The sequence below is a fragment of the Bubalus kerabau genome, chromosome 13, assembly GCF_029407905.1.
Source record: "Bubalus kerabau isolate K-KA32 ecotype Philippines breed swamp buffalo chromosome 13, PCC_UOA_SB_1v2, whole genome shotgun sequence".
NCBI lineage: Eukaryota > Metazoa > Chordata > Mammalia > Artiodactyla > Bovidae > Bubalus > Bubalus kerabau.
Window position 1 is genome coordinate 37,460,790 of NC_073636.1, and position 22,892 is coordinate 37,483,681.

Consider the following 22,892-nt stretch of genomic DNA (forward strand, 5'->3'; position numbering starts at 1 on the left):
AAATTTGGCTGTAAAAAACAGCCAAATAAAGACGGTAAGAGTCATTCTAAAACAAACTGCAGAGTCAAGAGGAAAGAAAAGATTGGCAAGTATATTTAAGAATGATTACTCTGGCAGCAACATAAAGATGAACATCAGGAGAGCAAAACTAGAAAAGAATATTTCAAGATCATAGGTGAGAAATGAATTAGGGTAATAAGATATGAAAAATGTTAAACGGGTAGAAAATACTGAACTTGGTAAGTGACTGGATACAGTAATTTCAAGGAAGGTAGAGTCCAGAGTTTTTCCTGCTGTAGCATTTCAGTGATTCTGTCTGCTAGGATGGGGAGGACAGATGACAGGGTTGCTTACAAAGAGGCAGGAAGGAGGGATGCGTCAAGGACAATGGCTTCAGTTTGGGGTGTATTAAATGAATTTGAGGCACGCAAGGGACTCGAAAAGATTTGGATAAATACCGTTGGGTTAGAAATAGAGAAACTTTTTCAGGAAAAGCATATACACTTAGGATAATTATTTTTAAAATATACTAAACTGGTATAATTAGTATAAACATAGGCAGAATTCTGAACTTCTGAAAATAAAACAATACCAGGGGAAGAAAACTATGAGATTAAAGTTGTCAATTATATATTTCAACATCTGTTTCAAAGATATAAAGCTGTAGTTTCATAAATATATGAAATATTCACTTGTGGGATATTACAATAATAAGCATTTTTAAGTTTAGTGAAAAAATTTAATTGTAAAACGCCAATTCAAGATGTGACAAGAAGACTCCTTTTTAAAATTGATCTTAAATGACAAGTTTGAAATTGTAGAAGAGAAATGTTTATGTGAGGATGTAATTATGAATCATTTTAGAGTACTATTATGCTGTAAGAAAGAAATAGAAAATCCTATTTGAAAAGAACTCATACAAAATTGGTAGAGAAATCAAAGCTTTACAGACAAGCAGAAGTTAAGAGAATTTAGTACCACCAAACCAGCCTTACAACAAATACTCAAGGGACTTACATAGCCAGTAAACACAAGAGAAAGGAAAGACCTACAAAAACAAACCCAAAACAATTAAGAAAATGCCTATAGGAACATACATATCGATAATTACTATAAATGTAAATGGATCAAATGCACCAACCAAAAGATACAGAGTAACTGAATAGATAACGATAACAAGAGCCATATATATGTTGCCTACAAGAGACCCACTTCAGACCTAGAGACACATACACACTGAAAGTAAGGGTGGAAAAAGATATTCCATTCAAATGGAAATCAAAAGATGTGTACTCCTTTCCCGATTCGGAACCAGTGTGTTGTTCCATATCCAGTTCTAATTGTTGCTTCTTGTCCTGTATACAGATTTCTCAAGAAGCAGGTCAAGTGGTCTGGTATTCCCATCTCTTGAAGAATTTTCTACACTTTGTTGTGATCCACAGAGTCAAATGGTTTGGCACAGTCAATAAAGTAGATGCTTTTCTGGAAATCTGTTGCTTTTTTTATGATCCAGAGGATGCTGACAATTTGATCTCTGGTTCCTCTGCCTTTTCTAAATCCAGCTTGAGCATCTGGAAGTTCATGGTTCACGTACTACTGAAGCCTGGCTTGAAGAATTTTGAGCATCACTTTGCTAGCATGTGAGATGAATGCAATTATGTGGTAGTTTTAACATTCTTTGGCATTGCTTTTCTTTGGGATTGGAATGAAGACGGACTTTTCCAGTCCTGTGGCCACTGCTCAGTTTTGCAGATTTGCTGGCATATTGAGTGCAGCAGCATCTTTTAGGATTTGACATAGCTAAACTGCAATTCCATCACCTCCACCTGCTTTGTTCCTAGTGATGCTTCCTAAGGCCCACTTGACTTCGCATTCCAGTATGCTTGGCTCTAGGTGAGTGATCACACCATCCTGGTTATCTGGGTCATGAAGATCTTTTTTGTATAGTTCTTCTGTTTATTCTTGCCACCTCATCTTAACATATTCTGCTTCTGTTAGGTCCATACCATTTCTGTCCTTTATTGTGCCCATATTTGCATGAAATGTTCCCATGGTATCTCTAATTTTCTTGAAGAGATCTCGAGTCTTTCCCATTCTGTTGATTCCCTCTATTTCTTTCATCACTGAGAAAAGCTTTCTTATCTCTCCTTGCTATTCTTTGGAACTCTGCATTCAAATGGATATATCTTTCCTTTTCTACTTTGCCTTTTGCTTCTCTTCTTTTCTCAGCTATTTGTAAAGCCTCCTCAGACAACCATTTTGCCTTTTTGCATTTCTTTTTCTTGGGGATGGTCTTGATCACTGCCTCCTGTACAAAGTCACGAATATCCGTCCATAGTTCTTCAGGCACTCTGTTAATCAGATCTAATCCCTTGAATCTATTTTTCACGTTCATTGTCTAATAATAAGAGTAAATACTATATGAAACTAAATTCAGAGCAGGAAAACTAATTTCACAATGGAACACTTTACCTTGGTTTTAAAATCTAAGACTTCATCTTCTGATGTAGGCCCCAAATCAATGCCAGGTTTATTGGGAAATCTTTAAAGCAAAAACATACAATAAAAATGAGTGAGTTCATTTCTTTGAACAACAATAACAACAACAAAACAAGTGAAAGCTTTTAATATATTAAATGAACTTTCTTGACATGAATAAAATTTGGCCTGTTTTAAAACAGCTTTTTTTTAAAAAAAGATTTTTTGATGTGGACCAGTTTTAAAGTCTTGATTGAATTTGTTCCAATGGTGCATCTATGTTATGTTTTGGCTGTCTGACCCCGATCTTAGATTCCCTGACTGAATATCAAACCCACACTGCCTACACTGGAAGAAGTCTTATTAACCATCTTAACCACTGCATCCCCAGGCAAGTCTCCAAAAAAGTTTTTAGTTACCTATTTCTGCTTCCATCTTTGACAACCTATGAAATATCCAGTTAACACTCATTCTTAGTTTCCATAACAGAGAGTGACAGCCAATATATCGGCAGAGCCTAAATATAATCTGTTTCCACCAAAAGTTCTAATAGCTGAACAGAAAATCCAACTGATGGATTGAAATAATTTTTGTTTGCCCAAACTAGAATAAACCTGATGACTTAAAACAAAGTGGAAGACTATTCTATACATCAGTGTCTCTTTTGCTGTCTCGTACACAGGGTTATTGTTACCATCTTTCTAAATTCCATATATATGCATTAGTATACTGTATTGGTGTTTTTCTTTCTGGCTTACTTCACTCTGTATAATAGGCTCCAGTTTCATCCACCTCATTAGAACTGATTCAAATGTATTCTTTTTAATGGCTGAGTAATACTCCATTGTGTAAATGTACCACAGCTTTCTTGTCCATTCATCTGCTGATGGACATCTAGGTTGATGTATAGAATAGTCTTTTGGACTCTGTGGGAGAGGGAGAGGGTGGGATGATCTGGGAGAATGGCATTGAAACATGTATAATATCATATATGAAACGAGTTGCCAGTCCAGGTTCGATGCACAATACTGGATGCTTGGGGCTGGTGCACTGGGATGACCCAGAGGGATAGTACGGGGAGGGAGGAGGGAGGAGGGTTTAGGATGGGGAACACTTTTATACCTGTGGCAGATTCATGTTGATATATGGCAAAACCAATACAATATTGTAAAGTTAAAAAAAAAAAAAACAAAAAAAAACAAAGTGGAAGAATCGGCTTTTCCTTCTCCATTGTCTGTTCCCGGTTCAGAGACTAATCTGAGTCTGTCCAAAAGGGTAGTCTAGGTCCGTCAGCTGGGAAACCACTTATTGAGAAGGCACCAGTTCTCTCCTTTACTCTAAAAGGAGTACAGGGAGTTTCCCCACAATGTCAAAACTTAAAATGTAGACAAGTCAAAGAACTAATTTATATCTATCTTGTAACTTATTTGCTGTATGGGTACTTCTCAGTCTCTGCTGAGGGACATGGGAGTGGACGTGGGAGCCAGGAAGGCCAACTGTCAAATCAAATCACAGGTCAACTCATTTTAACCACAGAATCATGGGTCAATTCATTAACCTCCTGAAACCAGAGTTGCCTAATTAAGTAAAAGTAGGACACAGCTACTTTACAAAGCTGCTGTGATAACTCTATGAGGTCACAAATGTTAAGCACGTAATGCAGTGTCTAACCCAGAGTAGAACGCTCAACAAACATTAGTTTCTCTTATCCATGTTCCCTTAGTTAAATATATAATTTAAAACATCCTGAAAATCCTACCTGCTTAAAGAGTCTTCTTCAGAACTCTCATCCAATATTAAAGAAAAAAGCAAGATGCATTTTAAATCAACAAAAGAAAAATACAGAATATTAAAATCTCAAGACTGATGCTTGGTTTAAAAGTATTCCTTTCAAACCATACCTGGGGACCACACTAGAGAGAACAGTGATTGTACTATACTCATAGGCCACTAATGCCTAAGAACCACTCCTCCCCTTTATAGTCATCAAATGCAAAACAAAAAGCAAAGAAAGAACCACTGTTTACAATGACCATAATCTTAACCAAACTCCAGGAGACTGACAGAAAATGATATTATACCATTAATAGACTCAGTACTATAAACCGACAATAGCACACTTAAACAGCACAGTATTTCTGGACGTCCATTGCCTGGAGCAGTGAACAGAGACTATAGGTGTCTTTTGGGGACATGAAAACTTCTCTGACTCTTCAGTTCACAATGAAAATGCCCGATCACAGGGAAGCTTGGTCTACAGGCATTGAACTTCAGAGCATGGTAAAACATAGGAAGCAAAGTCTTCTCTTCTTGGCCCTCTTTCAACAAAGGCAAGAGAAGTATGAAAGATGTAGTGATTCCAGGTTTAGAAAGGATAATCTCTTGAAAGGGAGGCGGGGGAGGGCAAATGGGTAAAGGGAGTCAACTCGGTTGTGAGAATGGGGACTGGAATTGTAGTGGTGAGCATGCAGTAGGGTACACAGAAGCTGAACTTTTAAAAAATGTCTAAATACTTACATATATATATATATATATATATATATATATATATATATATACACACACACACACACACACACACACACATTAATATGTTTAAAAAGAATCTCTTGAGATTCTCTCCTTCCATTGCTCAAGAGTATCTGGACCACATAGAGCAGGATGGTCCAAAGAGTGCTGTGTACTAGTGAGGGATATCATTATATCAATCCTTCCCATTATATGACAAATGTTTATAGAAATCATGCTTTTTCAGCTTGGAAGTCATACATCATCACATCCTAAGCTGATAAACAAGGGGAGGAAAGGAAGGATGGAGGGAGCCACGGACTCTGGTGCCTTTGGACAACAATTCCCAGGGGTCATCATGATCTGATGCTGGAGGGATGACTCACATGCAGTGACTCCATGGGGACAGGAGCACTGCAAGCTTGAGCCTGGAGAGCAGGGGCAGTGATTTTTAAATGTTTGCACCCTGTGACATCAGAACAATGCTTAGTACATAAACGACTCTTGAAAGTTATGTTTAGTGAACAAATGAACAACTAAATAGGCATGTTTTCTTTGAAAATGTTGTTTAGAAAAATACAGAAATTAACTAGAGACAACTCTTTTCTATTATGAATGTATTGAAGACCAAAACTCTGTCATCTCTGTATCTCCTCTGACTAATGTATTAAACCAACCTACAGTTCTTTGATAGATGTTTTTGTTGTTCAGTTACCAAGTCATGTCTGACTCTTGCAACCCCATGGACTGCATCTCACCAGGCTCTTCTGCCAATGGGATTTCCCAGGCAAAAGTACTGGAGTGCATTGCTGTTTCCTTCTCCAGGGGATCTTACCGACACAGGGATCAAACCATATCTCCTGCATTGGCAGGTGGATTCTTTACTAGTGAGCCATCTGGGAAGTCCGCTTTGATTAGACAGAGGTCTACTCAGTTAAAGGTATCCTCAGACACCCTATGCAATGTGCCACATTGAGCAGGCCTAATGCTGTTTTTGTTAATCTGAAGTATTTTTTGTGCTTTTAGTAGAACCTGCAGAGTCCCAAGTTGATCTATTTGAATATCTATTATGATAATCTTTTAACTGATGGCAAGAGAACATCTTGTTCTTACAAAACTATACTGTCATGACAATTATCTAACACACAGAAGAAAACATCTGGTCCTAATGAAGTCAACCTACCTCACTCTCTTTGGATCTGTAAGGAATGAAGTTGGTAATAGAGACCTGCTTGGTACAACAATAGGCAAAATAACTGGCTCTCAACCAGGCATTGCTTTTCCGCCTTCTGTACTGTTGGTAGGTATCTTTCAGAAATAATCTCTCACTATTATGCTGCACACTGGCTCTGCTTTGCAGTTCTTATCGTTTATCATTTCTTATCCTACCAGGAAGGGATTATTCAGGTTCTCAGTTTTAATGATGGTAACTATTTTAGTGAGACTAATCACTACACAGTAACTACTAACTATTCATTCACTAAATGCAAACTATTTCTAAAAATGAATGTTCAGTTTCATAAGAAGTCCAATTTGATATATGACTATAGATGAAATATACATCATACTAAGTTAAACATTTTTTTCTTATTTATACAAAGATCTAATATAGGACTTTAGGGGCCATACTAAATACATGGATTTCTTTTCAGACAATACTGTCTTTGATGTTAAATCACCTACAATTAACCTCTTAAAGAATTATGAATACTAGAGTATTAAAAGAGTAATTTAGAAAATAAAACACACATGCAATTTATACCAATTTTTTCATAGTTCTTTCATTATTGAAACTTCCTCACTCCTACTTTATCTATGGTAGAATCACCAAGAGTAATTAGGTATCAGATGATGTACCTGGGTTGCTATTTTCAGGAGAAGTTTCAGGTCTCTTTTCTTTATATTCAGAAATCAGTTGGCGAATGCTATGTATTAAAAATGTGATAAATAATATTTTAACACTAATATGAAAAACAACTACCAAATTCTTAGATCATTTCAGATAAAGTTGTCAGAAGATATCAATTCTCAAAAAAATTCTAAAAAAAATTGAAAGCAACAGGTTATTTTTATCTGTACTACATTCCTATTGGTGCCAAAAAGACCAACCCTGTCTGCTAATCCGACTTGCCTATAGACAGCTTGATCGACACAGAGTTTTACATTTTTTTTTGAGTTGTTAAAATGTTAATTCAACCTCCATATTTCTTTTCCTTTTTTTGTGTGTGCCAAAATCCAGGAAACTCAAGAATTCTTGCTTTTGAAATAATTCTTAGTGAGGTCTTTGGGGTGGGAAGGAGGCTCACAAGGAAGGGGAAATATGTATACTTAGAACTGATCTATGATGTTATACAGCAGAAAACAGCACAACATTGTAAAGCAATTATTCTCCAATTTAAAAAATTAAGGTTAAGAAACAATAGAAATGGAAAAAAAAGAAGGTCTCTGTCAGCAGGAAAAAAATGTATAAATAAGAATTTGAGTTTTCTTCTGGTACTTTTCTCACTGTGCATATTTAAAATGTTTGATCCACACTCCATCTGAAACTTTTTGGTGAGATAAAAATCTAGTTACTTTTCTCTTTTATCAGGTTATTTCTCCACCATCTATATACAATTTGTCTTTCCTAATAGAAAATGTCATCAGTATCAAGTTCTAAAGTTTTACCTACATTTGGGTGTTTGGGTATTTTCTATTCTGTTCCATTCATTTATCTATGCCCTTTACAGTTGTTAGTGAATGAATATTTTGTGGGCACTTACGGCACATTTTTATATCATGAAGAGCAAGTCTTAGTCTACTATGTACAATTTTAATTTCATCACAATAATTAAAGACAGCATATGTAATCCAAAATGTTTAAAATCATGATATATTGATTTGGTTTAAGTATAGAAAAACCATACATCCTAAGAAAATGTCTTCCTATTCAAGGACACAGCAGGCTTCCTACTTCAAAGCTGTCTTCTAAGGTCCTTCAGCAAAGAACATATACACCTAAGTGTACACTGATATAAAACAGATATTGAATTGTATCTGAGGAATTTTTAATCCAGAAGTTGACCTCTCATGAGAATTATTTTGCTCACTATGCAGTTTTCTGTAATATATACCTTATGGTATAAAAATATGTAAATTAAAAATAAGATGCTGACACCATCAGAAATCTGTCCACTGCCATGATCCATGGATTAGCGATCCATGAAGAAGTGTTTTCATAAATCACATGAGAAAAAATGTGAGAGCCAGGAGGTTCCAGAAAATTTCTTGAAGGCTATAGAACTTGAGAGCTCTTACTCATGAGTACATCATGCTAACCCATGCAAATAAAAAGTAGGAGGAAGACAGAAAAAACAGATGCTATTCATGTTTCATTTCATTTCTGTGATTACTGACATTCAGTTAAATGACTTCAAAACCATCAGCAAAGTGCCCTATAAGGGGAATTACAAGTGGGTCTGAAACCAGCTAAGGCTTTCTGCTGACCATAAAGTCTGTGGGGTGCTGGATCCCAGGAAGGTGTCCAAGAGCCTTGGAGGGGAAACTCACAGGAGGGACCCCTGCCAGGCCCTTCCACCCTGCTTACCTATTCATCTTCTCTCTGTCATTCAGGCCATTCCTCCCGGGCAACAGAACCTGCTGCACTTTGGCTACGTTGCCTGCACTGGCAGCTTTGTGGATCTTTCCGAGGTCCTTGTCTCGGATGCAGTACCTGGGCTGGAAGTTGATTTTATGACAGCTGTCTCTCACTGGGTTGATGGAGGAGCCAAAGGGCGAGATGCCCTTTTTAACTCCTGAAGCCAAAACTCTTCTTCATCGCAGAGTCTACAAACTCCAACACACCTCACCTCCCCCTCAGCTCTTCAGAGTCCTCTAAACCCAACACAAACACTAAGAGGTAAGCCAGAGCAGTCCTGCCACAACCTCCCAACTGGGAAGCTCAACAGTTTAGAATCTTTCATCCCAGAATGATCGTTGCTAAGCGACACCTAGAAACACATTGCCCATGCGCACAGAGGCTTGGCGTGCCAGACTGACAAGTGTGCATGTGCAAGAACTGGAAGTTCATTTTCTGAAAGAAACAAACAGTATCAATAACCCCTTACCTAAACTAAGAGGGAAAGACAGGAAACTGAAATAAACACAGAAATCAAAGTGGCATTAAAACTATATAACTGTCAAAATAACTATACTACCCAAAACAATCTACAGATTCATTGCAATTTCTATCAAATTACCAATGGAATTTTCCACAGAACCAGAACAAAAAAAATTTTACAGTGTATATGGAAACAGAAGGCCCCAAATAGCCAAAGCAATCTTGAGAAAGAAAAGCAAGAGTTGACAGAATCAGGTATCCTGACTTCAGTCTACTCTGCAAGCTTCAGTAATCAAAACACTGGCCCTAGCACAAAAACAGAAATATACTGAATGATCAATGAAATAAGACAGAAAGTCCAGAGAGAAACCTATGCCCAATGGTCAATTAATCTATGATAAAGGAGGCAAGACTATACAAAGACACAAAGACAGCTTCTTCAACAAGTGGTGATAAGAAAACTCAACAGCTACAAGTATAAGAAGGAAGTTAGAACACTCCCTAACATCATACACAGAAACAAACTCGAAATGGACTAAAGACTTAAGTATAAGGACAGGCCCTATAATACTCTTAGGGGAAAATATAGGTACAACACTCTCTGACTTAAATTACAGCAGTATCTTTTTTCATCCACCTCTTAGAATAATGAAAATAAAAACAGAAATAAGCAAATGGGATTTAATCAAACTTAAAAGCTTTGGCACAGTGCAGGAAATCATAAACAAGACAGACCACAACCCACATAATGGGCAACAATATTTGCAAACGATACAACTAACAAGAGATTAATCTACAACATTTCAAACAGCTCAAAGAGCTCAATATCAAAAAGCAAACAACCTGATCACAAAATGAGTGTAGGATCTAAATATACATTTCTGTAAAGAACACCTACAATGACCAAAAAGCACATGAAAGGATGTTCATAAAGGATGCTCTGCATCACTAATTATTAGAGAAATGCAGAAATACTACAATGAGGTATCATTTCACACCAATCAGAATAGCCATCATCAAAAAATCTATGAACAATAAATGCTTGAGAGAGTGTGGAGAAAAGGGAACCCTCCTACACTGTTTATGGAATGTAAGTAGGTACACCCATTGTGGAGAACTCTATGAGGTTTCTTTAAAATCTAACTATAAACTTGCCATATGATTCAGCAATCCCAGTCCTTGGCATATATCTGGAGAAAACCATAATTCAATTAGGTACATGCACCCCAATGTTCACTGCAGAGCTATTGACAATAGCCAAGACACAGAAGCAATCTAAGTGTCCACCAACATCAGAATGGATAAAGAAGATGCAGTGTACACACATACACACACACACAATGGAATATAACTTGGCTAAAAAAAGAATGAAATAATGCCATTTGCAGCAACACAGAAGGATCTCAAAATTACAATACTAAGTGAAGTAACTCAGAGAAAAATATCACATCACTTACTTGTGGAATCTAATCAAAATAAGCTTATTTACAAAACAAAACCAACTCACAGATCTCAAAATCAAATTATGTTTATGAAAGGGGAAACATGAGGGGAGGGATAAATTAGGAGATTGGGGTTAAAACATAGATACTATTTTTCCAGTAGTGATGTATAAATATATGAGAGTTGAACCATAAAGAAGGCTGAGTGCTGAAGGATTGATGCTTTTAAACTGTGGTGTTGGAGTAGACTCATGAGAGTCCTTGGACTGCAAAGGGATTAAACCAGTCAATCCTAAAGGAAATCAATTCTGAATATTCATCAGAAGGACTGATGCTGAGGCTGAAGCTCCAATACTTCAGCCACTTGATGTGAAGAGCTCACTTATCAGAGAAGACCCTGATGCTGAGAAAGATTGAAGGCAGGAGGAGAAAGGGGACAACAGAGGATGAGATGGTAGGAGAGCATCACTGACTCGATAGACATGAATTTGAGCTAACTCCACAAGATAGTGGAGGACAGAGGAGTCTGGCAGGCTGCAGTCCATTGGTCACAGAGTCAGACATGACTGAGTGACTAACACTTTGAATTTGAAATTGGAAAACTTAACAGTGCTGGGTTTTAAATATGCCTAAAAGTAACATTCGTGACACTGTACAGGAGACAGGGATCAAGACCATCCCCATGGAAAAGAAATGCAAAAAAGCAAAATAGCTGTCTGAGGAAGCCTTACAAATAGCTGTGAAAAGAAGAGAAGTGAAAAGCAAAAGAGAAAAGGAAAGATATAAGCATTTGAATGCGGAGTTCCAAAGAAGAGCAAGGAGAGATAAGAAAGCCTTTCTCAGCAATCCATGCAAAGAAATAGAAGAAAACAACAGAATGGGAAAGACTAGAAATCTCTTCAAGAAAATTAGAGATACCAAGGGAACATTTCATGCAAAGATGGGCTCGATAAAGGACAGAAATGGTATGGGCCTAACAGAAGCAGAAGATATTAAGAAGAGGTGGCTAGAATACACAGAAGAACTGTACAAAAAAGATCTTCACGACCAAGATAATCACGATGGTGTGATCACTCACCTAGAGCCAGACATCCTGGAATGTGAAGTCAAGTGGGCCTTAGAAAGCATCACTACAAACAAAGCTAGTGGAGGTGATGGAATTCCAGTTGAGCTATTTCAAATCCTGAAAGATGATGCTGTGAAAGTGCTGCACTCAATATGCCAGCAAATTTGGAAAACTCAGCAGTGGCCACAGGACTGGAAAAGGTCAGTTTTCATTCCAATCCCAAAGAAAGGCAATGCCAAAGAATACTCAAACTACCACACAATTGCACTCATCTCACATGCTGGTAAAGTAATACTCAAAATTCTCCAAGCCAGACTTCAGCAATATGTGAACCATGAACTTCCAGATGTTCAAGCTGGTTTTAGAAAAGGCTGAGGAACCAGAGATCAAATTGCCAACATCCGCTGGATCATGGAAAAAGCAAAAGAGTTCCAGAAAAATGTCTATTTCTGCTTTATTGACTAAGCCAAAGCCTTTGACTGTGTGGATCACAATAAACTGTGGAAAATTCTGAAAGAGATGGGAATACCAGAACACCTGACCTGCCTTTTGAGAAACCTATATGCATGTCAGGAAGCACCAGTTAGAACTGGACATGGAACAACAGACTGGTTCCAAATAGGAAAAGGAGTACGTCAAGGCTGAATATTGTCACCCTGTTTATTTAACTTATATGCAGAGTACATCATGAGAAACGCTGGACTGGAAGAAACACAAGCTGGAATCAAGATTGCCAGGAGAAGTATCAATCACCTCAGATATGCAGATGACACCACCCTTATGGCAGAAAGTGAAGAGGAACTAAAAAGCCTCTTGATGAAAGTGAAAGTGGAGAGTGAAAAAGTTGGCTTAAAGCTCAACATTCAGAAAACTAAGATCATGGCATCCGGTCCCACCACTTCATGGGAAATAAATGGGGAAACAGTGGAAACAGTGTCAGACTTTATTTTTCTGGGCTCCAAAATCACTGCAGATGTGACTGCAGCCATGAAATTAAAAGACGCTTACTCCTTGGAAGGAAAGTTATGACCAACCTAGATAGCATATTGAAAAGCAGAGACATTACTTTGCCAACAAAGGTCCGTCTAGTCAAGGCTATGGTTTTTCCTGTGGTCATGTATGGATGTAAAGTACTTAGATACTATTGCTTAAAAGTAGTATAAATACTACTTAAAATTAGTATTTTTAAAATACCATATAAAGTTTCATCATACACACAAAAATATTTCCCTTTAATAAGGACTTTCTCATCATGTTTAATGGGAAAACTAAAATGTCATGAAAATAGTCAAGAAGGGAAATTTTTACTATTTACCTTTTAGATCATATATTTTTTCTTCAAAACCTGTACATATTCTTGTGATGTTTTCAAAAGTAGATCCTGATACAGATCCCTGAGGAGACACTCCATAGGACTCAGATTCAAATTCAGCAGCAGCTGGAAAGAAAAAGGATTGCATTCTTTATCTGAAATACTTGAGTTAACTAGGTATTAGTTAAAAAACAAACAAACAAACAAACAACAACAAAAACAGATATTTCTAAGTGTTCCAAAAAATGAAACATATCTATAGATGATGGAAAACAAAATACCAGATTACAATTACATAATCTGCCCTTGGTCCCACATGTGGCTGAGTGTCAGAGCTTCTGGTTTTCTCATTTTTCATTCATTTATTCAATAACTATGTACAAAGGTGCTGTGACAAACACTGGAATTACAAGATGAAGGTGACCCAGTCCACCCTGAAAAATGATATCCCATAAACTGGAAAAATAGACAAACAGGCAATTTCCATACAGAGTCATAAATACTAAGATAGAAAAGATGATACAAGGAACACTCAAAAGGGACAGCCAGCTTTGTAGCAATACTGTCAGCTTTTTGGTGGAGGTGCTGTGGAAGTAGATCCATGAAGGACAGGAAAAAAGTACAGGAGATAGAGGGGAGAAGCACATACAAAGACTGGAGGTGGGGAAGCACACCTGTGAGATCCTACAGTCTGTCTGGTTAGATTAGATGTAGAGATAAACAGCAGAGGAGGGTGGTAAAGAGATAAGGCCAAATACTTTGGCAGGATCCATATTGATGTGCGTGGTTGGAATTCTTCCTGAGGGCAAAATATAAACTAGTGACAAAATCAATGACTGGGAAATTTTAAGGTCACCCACCAAGTGACAGGGACACAGGCGTGACTGCTTGAGTCTGGGTTTCCTAGCCTCAACGTCTACCAGAAACTTGACAAGTTGATGAACCCCATGTTTTCTGAGAATAGTATCAGGGTGCAGGCGGATAGTTCTACAGAGATGGCAGAAGTAGAAGCATGATATAGCCAGGAGCAAAAAGAAATACATACTGTCGTGATGACTGTAGCTCTGTAGTATAGTCTGAAGTCAAGCAGGTTGATTCCTCCAGTTCCATTCTTCTTTCTCAAGATTGCTTGGCTATTCAAGGTTTTTTGGGTTTCCATACAAATTGTTAAATTATTTGTTCTAGGTCTGTGACAAATACTATTGGCAGCTTGATAGGGATTGCATTGAATCTACAAATTGCTTAGGGTAGTATATTCATTTTCACTATATTGATTCTTCCAATCCATGAACATCATATATTTCTCCATCTATTTGTGTCATCTTTGATTTCTTTCATCAGTGTTTTATAGTTTTATATAAGTCTTTTGTTTCTTTAGTTAAATTTATTTTTAAATATTTCATTTTTGCTGCAGTGGTGAATGGGATAGTTTCCTTCATTTCTCTGTTTTCTCATTGTTAGTGTATAGGAATGCAAGGGATTTCTGTGTGTTAATTTTACATCTTACAACTTTATTATATTCATTGATTTGCTCTAGTAATTTTCTGGCGGTGTCTTTAGGGTTTTCTATGTAGAGAACCATGTCATCTGCAAACAGCGAGAATTTTACTTTTTCTTTTCCAATCTAGACTCTTTTTATTTCTCTTTCTTCTCTGAATGCTGGGGCTAGAACTGCCAAAGCTATGTTGAATAGTAGTGGTGAGAATGGGCACCCTTATCTTGTTCCTGATTTTAGAGGAAATGCTTTCAGTTTTTCACCATTGAGAATAATGTTTGCTGTGGGATGAGAAGCGAGGAGATTTACCTAAGGCTTAAGTCTGGAACAAGGAACTTCTCCCAAAGTGCTTGCTTGGTTCCGAATCTCTTCCTTGAAAAGATATATGTGCCCACAGCACCATGAACTTGGGTCTGCAGTAGGCAGCCTGCCTCTGGGACAGGGGTTAAGCATTCGCTACCTCCTCTTAGGCCTGCGTGGGCAAGTCTCTGACTTGGGATTAAGTGTTCAGAGGCCTGCTATGACTGTACAGCTAAAGTACGTCCTCCAGGTTCATGGCTCTCAAGTACTAAGACCCAACATAGCCACAGTGCTGTTGAAGAAACCTTAGATTGCTCTTCTGTGATGGCAAGAAGCCAAATGAGAACACAGGTTGAGACTATATTTAACAAGGGCTATTTTTATCTGTACCACAATCATCATGAAAATACCATCAAAACCATAAACCCGAGTGCATTGACTGAAATGGATATTTTAATCACAATGACTACACAATGAAAACTAGTTGCAATTTAAAGACTCCCCATCCTTACTATCTAAGTCATCATTCATCCAGGTGATATCAAGACAGACATCAAAGTGATCTTCAGTTACAAGTTTTAAATATTTGATTTAACTATAAATTTAGAAACATTCTACAACTGCTCAGCAAGATATTTTTTAGAAATTTTAATTAAAAGGCTATCAGTAAAATAGTAATTAAAGATGTACTCTTGTATAAAAAAATAACAAAAAATCATAACCTAGAACCAGAAATTAATCTTCTGACTTAGTATCACAAGTTTGTTTAATTCATTAAAAGGATTTCTCTATGATTCCTTCAAATGAAAAAAGAAATCCATATGTGGTAAGTGTTTAGATGCCAGTCATTCATTTATGCTTAGGGGGAGAAAAACTGGGGTGGGTACAGTAGAGCTTGGAAATGATTAGGAAGCACAGCCAAAGTGAAATCAATTAGAGTAAGTCAAATATCTGAATGTATATTTTCAGTTACTAGGCAATAATATTCCATTTCTAAATTAGAATTTAAATGCAGCTTTTCAAGAAATTTAATAATTTAATAAGTATCTTAAAAAAAAACAAAACAAGAAATCTAGCACCAAAAAAAAATCACACACAAAAAATTCCTGTGTCCTTGATTACCACAGTTACTTTTGGCTTTTACTTAGTATGCATAAGTCAAATAAACAGCTCAGAAGTTCACCAAATTAAAAACAAGAATCACTTAACAGAAATCTGAAACTCAAGGCAAAAAGATAATAGAACTACCCTTAGTCAAGTAACTTTCAAAGCTGTTATTTAAAGGGCATGGAATTGAGGTAGAAACCACTACATTTGCTCCTGGAGTAAGATTTCATTTGAGCGCTAAAGTATTATAGAAATTTCTAACACAAGGGGGCTCCAGGACTGGCCTCATGGTGAGAGTGCTGAATAAAGATCTGTTCTGCTGTTTCTCCACCTCAAGTTGGATGCTGATCTCTGCCAGCCTCTCATTAGTCCTTGGGAAGATGGAAAACATCAATTTCATTCCTGTTTCCCTAAGTGATTTGCATTTTTAAAGTTGCCATATAGTAAATGGAATTCCCATTAAACTGTTAGAACACTGAAAACACAGAGCAGACCTACTATAATCAGTGACAGTTGTAACCTTGTTCTAAAGAAGTACACATGTGTCTGGGGCTCCTCAGGTAACAAGTCACAGTTGGGAGAGGAGAGAAAGGGATCAGAGAGAAAGGGAGGTGGCCTCACAGTGACGCCTGCTGCCTCTGGGACACACCTGCCTCCAGGAAACAGTTCAGGGTTGAAGAAACACACCATCCCACAAAGCCACTTTCAAGTGTTTCCTTTTACCACCCTTGTATATATGTTTCACTCATGACCTCGGAGAAATTAAGCATTTGGCTCTGAGGAATCACCTAGAGCCACAGTCTCGAGGGGAGTACAAGAAAGTCAATGGGTAAGTCTGAAGAGAGCTAAAACAGCCCCAGGAACAATTACAAGTATTCCCTGCTTTTCCAAAGTTCACTTTATGTTACTTCACTTCCAGGAAGGGCCTATGTCAGCAACTGCTTTTGATTGAAAAAAAAAAAAAAAAATGTGAAGAGAATTTTTGGTTTCATTTCAAAAGGCAAAAAGTCAAAACACTCTTCAGTGTATGTTTTTACACTGAGAGGCATTGCGCTCCCCAGGTAGGGAGAGTGACTCCACTGTGCTCCTTCCCTGGAAGCCACACCCCACATCTCGGCATCAAGTTGTCACACAGCCCTGAATCCTCTCTGTGAACATCTGTGTTTCTCTTGTCTTGTGTATACTTATTTTATGCACCAACTAGCAGAATGTGTTCTCTGTTAACTGCTTCTTTGCTTTATGCTGTTTTGACTTAATGAAAGGCTTCCTAGGAATGTTCTGCTTTCAGACTGTGGGGAAACCTGACTAGGCACTGCAGGTGGGATCTGCCCTTTCCACTCTCCACCCACCCCCTCAGTCAGGTCACCATGTTAGTTTCAGCCACTTTGTGAACCCTGCCTTTCAACCCTGTGTTAATTTCCATTTCACAAGCATGCTTTTAAGTAGTGTAGAAAAACTTGATACAGTATTAACATAGATTGTCTTAGGTGCCTCTATCAGTGACTATCTAGTTAGCTTTCACTTCCTACTAATCTCATGCATCCAGCTGTATAAAAATTGGTTTTCCAGACAAAGTAATGAACTAAATTTATTTTCTGTGATTCTGTGTCTTGACTTGTTTACTTTATTTTCCAATGACTTTCTGTCTCCTAGTTCTTCTAGGTAGAGTTGCTTATATTTTTCCCACTCTGCTTTATTATAATCTTCTGGCAAAGTTTTCATCTTGAAGAGTTCAGATTCCAAGTCTTCAATTCTAAGTTCCATCTGACTTCTTACGGAAGAATTATTTTTCTCTCGTAACTACTCTAAGTTCTCTTGAGATGCTGCTTGTGTCTAAGGTAAATGTAAAAAGATAACATTTTTAAAATAATTATAACTTGGATAATTATACTTGTTCCCTTTAGTTTTAAGTCAGTTATTCAGAGAGCAATTTTAAATGTGAAAAATAAAGAGTGGAAGTTTAAAACAATTGTCGTCAATGTGAAGCGAACTATATCTGAATTATAAAACTAAAGTGGAATCAATGTTATAGGGGTACTTAAATAATCTGATAATTCAAAGACTATGAAGATCAACTTAAAATTTTAAACACTGAACAAGACAACTTAAGAATAATTCAAGAGGATGGTACTGGTTCTAAACCATAATATTGTCTTTTCCTCCTAATAGTCTTGCTGTATTCCAACTGGTCTTAAAAGTAAAAGGATTCTTTAGTGAGAATCATTCTGAAAGGTCAGTTTACTGGTAACTGTGATGGAAACTGAAATATTTAAAGGGAGAAACAAGTGCCCCCTTCCTTACAGAAATCTACAAAACAAACTGTTATAAGGGAAGTAGAGGGAACACATAAGCTGCATACATCCAAAATGTAATGTACAGTGAGGTGAATTCAAGCACATGACAGATCAACAAATTAACGTGTAAAAATAGGTTGACTTCTTTTAATTTCTCTATGAGATCCTGTCTCACTCTTTCTTCACTCTCCAGTATACACTGCTCTACTTGACTGTGTACTATCATATTCACTTCTATATGACTTTTGAGGTTCACTACTTCTTGCTCCAACTTCTTTTTCTTCTTCTTTAGTTTTTCACATTTCTTCCGCATTCCCTTCATAGATAATAACTCCTCTCAAAGAACTTGATTTTTCTGCATCCAGGTGCAGACATTTTGAAGATGCATTTCCCAGCTCTGCTGGAAGATCACCAATCTTCAAGAAGAAAACGATACCGTTTGCTAATGAGGCAAGTGGACTGAGCACAGCCTAACTCAAACCGAGGATCAAATAAATATGATGGTGTCTGTATTGTAGAATGTAGGACCTGGTATTATTCAGAGAATCAAGGAAGAAATTCAAACCACCGAGAATCAGAAAATATACTCTTCACTGTCATCATCTTTGTCACACAACATTTGCATTTGATTTTATATTTTTTATTGCTCTACAATAAATATTTTTCTACCTTTCCTCCATAAAATGACTGCAAGTTCCCTCTTAGTAGAACATCTCTTACTCCTCCCCATCCCTCCATCTTAATGCCGCATGGTTCTCAAGGAAGTGTGAGGTACACTGTATTGGGTTATCTAGACTGAGTCAATAAATCCCTCCCAAAGGAAGACTGTGACAACAAGACTCTAATTACTAAATCTGTGAATACGGATGTTAATCCCATATGCCTTTTTCTGAACTACAAAGATGTTTTGCTCATTTGAACTACATTCCAAAGCAGTTAAAGAAATTCCATTTCCCAATAGTTTACTGAGATGATCTATACATTTTTCTGAAAAGAAAAATGCCACATTCTTGTAATCCTTTTTTACTTTCCATTTATGCAAGACATGTGCTGTGTGTATCAATGAATATTCTCTGTTAGACCAGTGTGTACTTAAACAAGATTCTCCCTCATGGAAAAAATGATAACAGTGTAAAATTAAGGGCTAAACTGCTCTTCACAGACTAGATGACAAGGGCTGAAGAGAAAAGGTTCCATGAGAGCTGGACAGTCAGAAAAGATCCATGAAGGAGGAGAGACTGGGCACCAGGTCTGAATAAATGAGGACTACCCAAGAGGAAAAGAAACTGTAAAGACAGGACAGTCTGAGAAAAGGCCAAGAAAAGGTTAAATCAGCCTGTGAAATTTGAGGATAAAATCCCACCACAGGGAAATAAAAACATGCCCACACAGAAACATATAAATCAATGTTCACAGCAACATTATTAATAGCCCCAAAGTGGAACCAACCCAAAGCTCCATCAACTGATGATAGATACATGGCTTAGTCACATACTGTTTATTGTTTGACAATCAACAGAAATAGAACTGATATGCGCTATCACATGGATGAACCTCGAAAACATGACATCAAATGAGAAAAGCTAATCCCAAAGGATCACATACTGTATGATGCTTTTGAACTGTGGTGTTGGAGAAGACTCTTGAGAGTCCCTTCGACTGCAAGGAGATCCAACCAGTCCATGCTAAAGGAATCAGTCCTGAATATATATTGGAAGGACTGATGCTGAAGCTGAAACTCCAATACTTTGGCGACCTGTTGCAAAGAACTGATTGATTTGAAAAGACCTTGATGCTGGGAAAAATTGAAGGCAGGAGGAGAAGGGGACGACAGAAGATGAGATGATTGGATGGCATCACTGACTCAATGAACATGAGTCTGAGTAAACTCCAAGAGTTGGTGATGGACAGGGAGGCCTACAGTGCTGTAGTCCATGGGGTCACAAACAGTCGGACATGACTGAGTGACTGAACTGAACTGAACTGAACTGATCCGATTGAACTGAAAATGAGAATTATGAGCAAATTGTTTCCAAAAATGTTCTAAATAAATCATAAAGAGCAGATGGAAGAGTAAATCAAGAAGAGTTTGGGTAAAGCTCATTACTTGAGTCCCAAATTATGATTTAATGACAGGTAGATGCCTTTAAATAGTTGAGAGGCCATAAGAATAAATGATTCAAGGCAAAAGTGTTCAAAAATTAATTTAAATTGGCATGAAGAAAAATAAAATTATCCCAACAAATATGAAAAATACCTCCAATAAACACCACCCCTTGCTAGTTAAAAAAAAAAAAAAAATCTGATACCTAAGCTATACAGCTACTCCAAAGTAAGAGCCTTAGCTCTGTACATATTTAAACACATTAGATTTTGTAAAAAAAATTTTTCTTGAGAATATGCTACCATTCTAACATTGTAATAGTCAATTACAAGAATTATACCTATTGATAGCTGCACTAAGCACTTCTACAAATATCAACTAACTCATTAGCTATAATGATTCTAGAAAGGAAGAAGATAGAAATATAAGTAAGCTTCAGGTTTTTCACCAGGTCTTCTGACCCTACTAGTCCTCTCACATCAAACCACAGTTACTTCTCTAGTACAAACATATAAATACAAAATAAGCCTCCTATTTCACTCATGGTACATAAACTAATGGTAAATAAGGTAAAATTTAGAGAGCTCTTCTCAGACAATCATGGGATTATTTGCTGCATCCATAACTTTCAATACCTTTTTGTAATGTTTAAAATAGTAATATAGGGCAAAAAACTTATTAATTATCACTAAATATATATTATGGCATATCTATAAAGCATCACTACGAGCAAAGTTAGTGGAGGTAATGAAATTCCAGTTGAGCTATTCCAAATCTTAAAAGATGATGCTGTGAAAGTGCTGCACTCAATATGCCAGCAAATTTGGAAAACTCAGCAGTGGCCATAAGACTGGAAAAGGTCAGTTTTCATTCCAATCCCAAAGAAAGGCAATGCCAAAGAATGCTCAAACTACCGCACAATTGCACTCATCTCACATGCTAGTAAAATAATGCTCAAAATTCTCCAAGCCAGGCTTCAGCAATATGTGAACCGTGAACTTCCAGATGTTCAAGCTGGCTTTAGAAAAGGCAGAGGAACCAGAGATCAAATTGTCAACATCCACTGGATCATCGAAAAGCAAGGGAATTTCAGAAAAACATCTATTTCTGCTTTATTGACTATGCCAAAGCCTTTGACTGTGTGAATATCAATAAACTGTGGAAAATTCTGAAAGAGATGGGAATACCAGACCACCTGACCTGCTTCTTGAGAAACCTGTATGCAGGCCAGGAAGCAACAGTTAGAACTGGACATGGAACAACAGACTGGTTCCAAATAGGAAAAGGAGTCCATCAAGGCTGTATATTGTCACCCTGCTTATTTAACTTATATGCAGAGTACATCATGAGAAACGCTGGGCTGGAGGAAGCACAAGCTGGAATCAAGATTGCCGGGAGAAGTATCAATAACCTCAGATATGCAGATGACACCACCCTTATGGCAGAAAGTGAAGAGGAACTCAAAAGCCTCTTGATGAAAGTGAAAGAGGAGAGTGAAAAAGTTGGCTTAAAGCTCAACATTCAGAAAACGAAGATCATGGCATCTGGTCCCATCACTTCATGGCAAATGATGGGGAAACAGTGGAAACAGTGGTTGAATTTATTTTTCTGGGCTCCAAAAACACTGCGGACAGTGATTGCAGCCATGAAATTAAAAGACGCTTACTCCTTAGAAGGAAAGTTATGACCAACCTAGACAGCATATTAAAAAGCAGAGACGTTACTTTGTCAACAAAGGTCTGTCTAGTCAAGGCTATGGTTTTTCCGGTGGTCATGCATGTATGTGAGAATTGGACTATAAAGAAAGCTGAACATAGAAGAATTGATGGTTTTGAACTGTGGTGTTGGAGAAGACCCTTGAGAGTCCCTTGGACTGCAAGGAGATCCAACCAGTCCATCCTATAGGAGATGAGTCCTGGGTGTTCATTGGAAGGACTGATGTTGAAGCTGAAACTCCAATCTTTGGCCACCTGATGCGAAGAGCTGACTCATTTGAAAAGACCCTGATTCTGGGAAAGACTGAGGGCAGGAGAAGAAGGGGACGACAGAGGATGAGATGGTTGGATGGCATCACCGACTCAATGGACATGGGTTTGGGTGGACTCCGGGAGTTGGCGATGGGCATGGAGGCCTGGCGTGCTGCAGTTCATGTGGTGGCAAGGAGTCAGACACGACCGAGCGACTGAACTGAAGTGAACCCGAAATGTGGATAATTCATTTGTGGACTCATTGTAATAAACCAGGTTTTATCTGGAGGAAGAAACATACTTTTAAGGGTGAATCTCTTCAGTTTTGGCCTGCTTGATTCAGATAAGATTTTCTCCTTCAAGTTCCCTGTCTTGTGTTTGAAAAAAAAAAGTTTGCTTTGTAAATTGAATATATCGACTTCTCCAAATAGGAGTTTGATAATTTTTTCTTGTTCGTGCCTTTAAAGCATATAATTTTGTTAGAATGCTACTATGTCATGTCATGCCACAAGCATTATTAAACTATAAACAAGGTTTTACATATTCATTTTTCTATGTTATAGTTAAAAATATATGTGTTTTTTCTTAATCTGAGGAAGTAGCTGGCATAGGGCTCTGGACTCAGTAAGAAGGCCATTGGCTTTGTTACTTCTTTTATAGAATTAGGATATTTGAGTAAATCAATGAGTCTCATACCTTAAGAAAAGTTCCCCCCCCCCC

General features: G+C 37.5%; 1 protein-coding gene across 1 annotated transcript in view; it reads right to left on the minus strand.

Annotated features, from left to right (window-relative positions):
- Positions 1-18,414, minus strand: part of LOC129626171 (ankyrin repeat domain-containing protein 26-like) — a 66,007-nt gene extending 47,593 nt beyond the window's left edge. Inside the window, exons 1-4 of the mRNA XM_055545375.1 lie at positions 18,300-18,414; positions 12,909-13,031; positions 8,573-8,780; positions 2,473-2,542 (exon numbers count right to left, since the gene is read on the minus strand). Of these exons, the coding sequence (XP_055401350.1) occupies positions 2,473-2,542; positions 8,573-8,780; positions 12,909-13,031; positions 18,300-18,414 (516 nt within the window). The remainder of the gene's footprint in view (positions 1-2,472; positions 2,543-8,572; positions 8,781-12,908; positions 13,032-18,299) is intronic.
- Between the last annotated feature and the right edge of the window lie 4,478 nt (positions 18,415-22,892).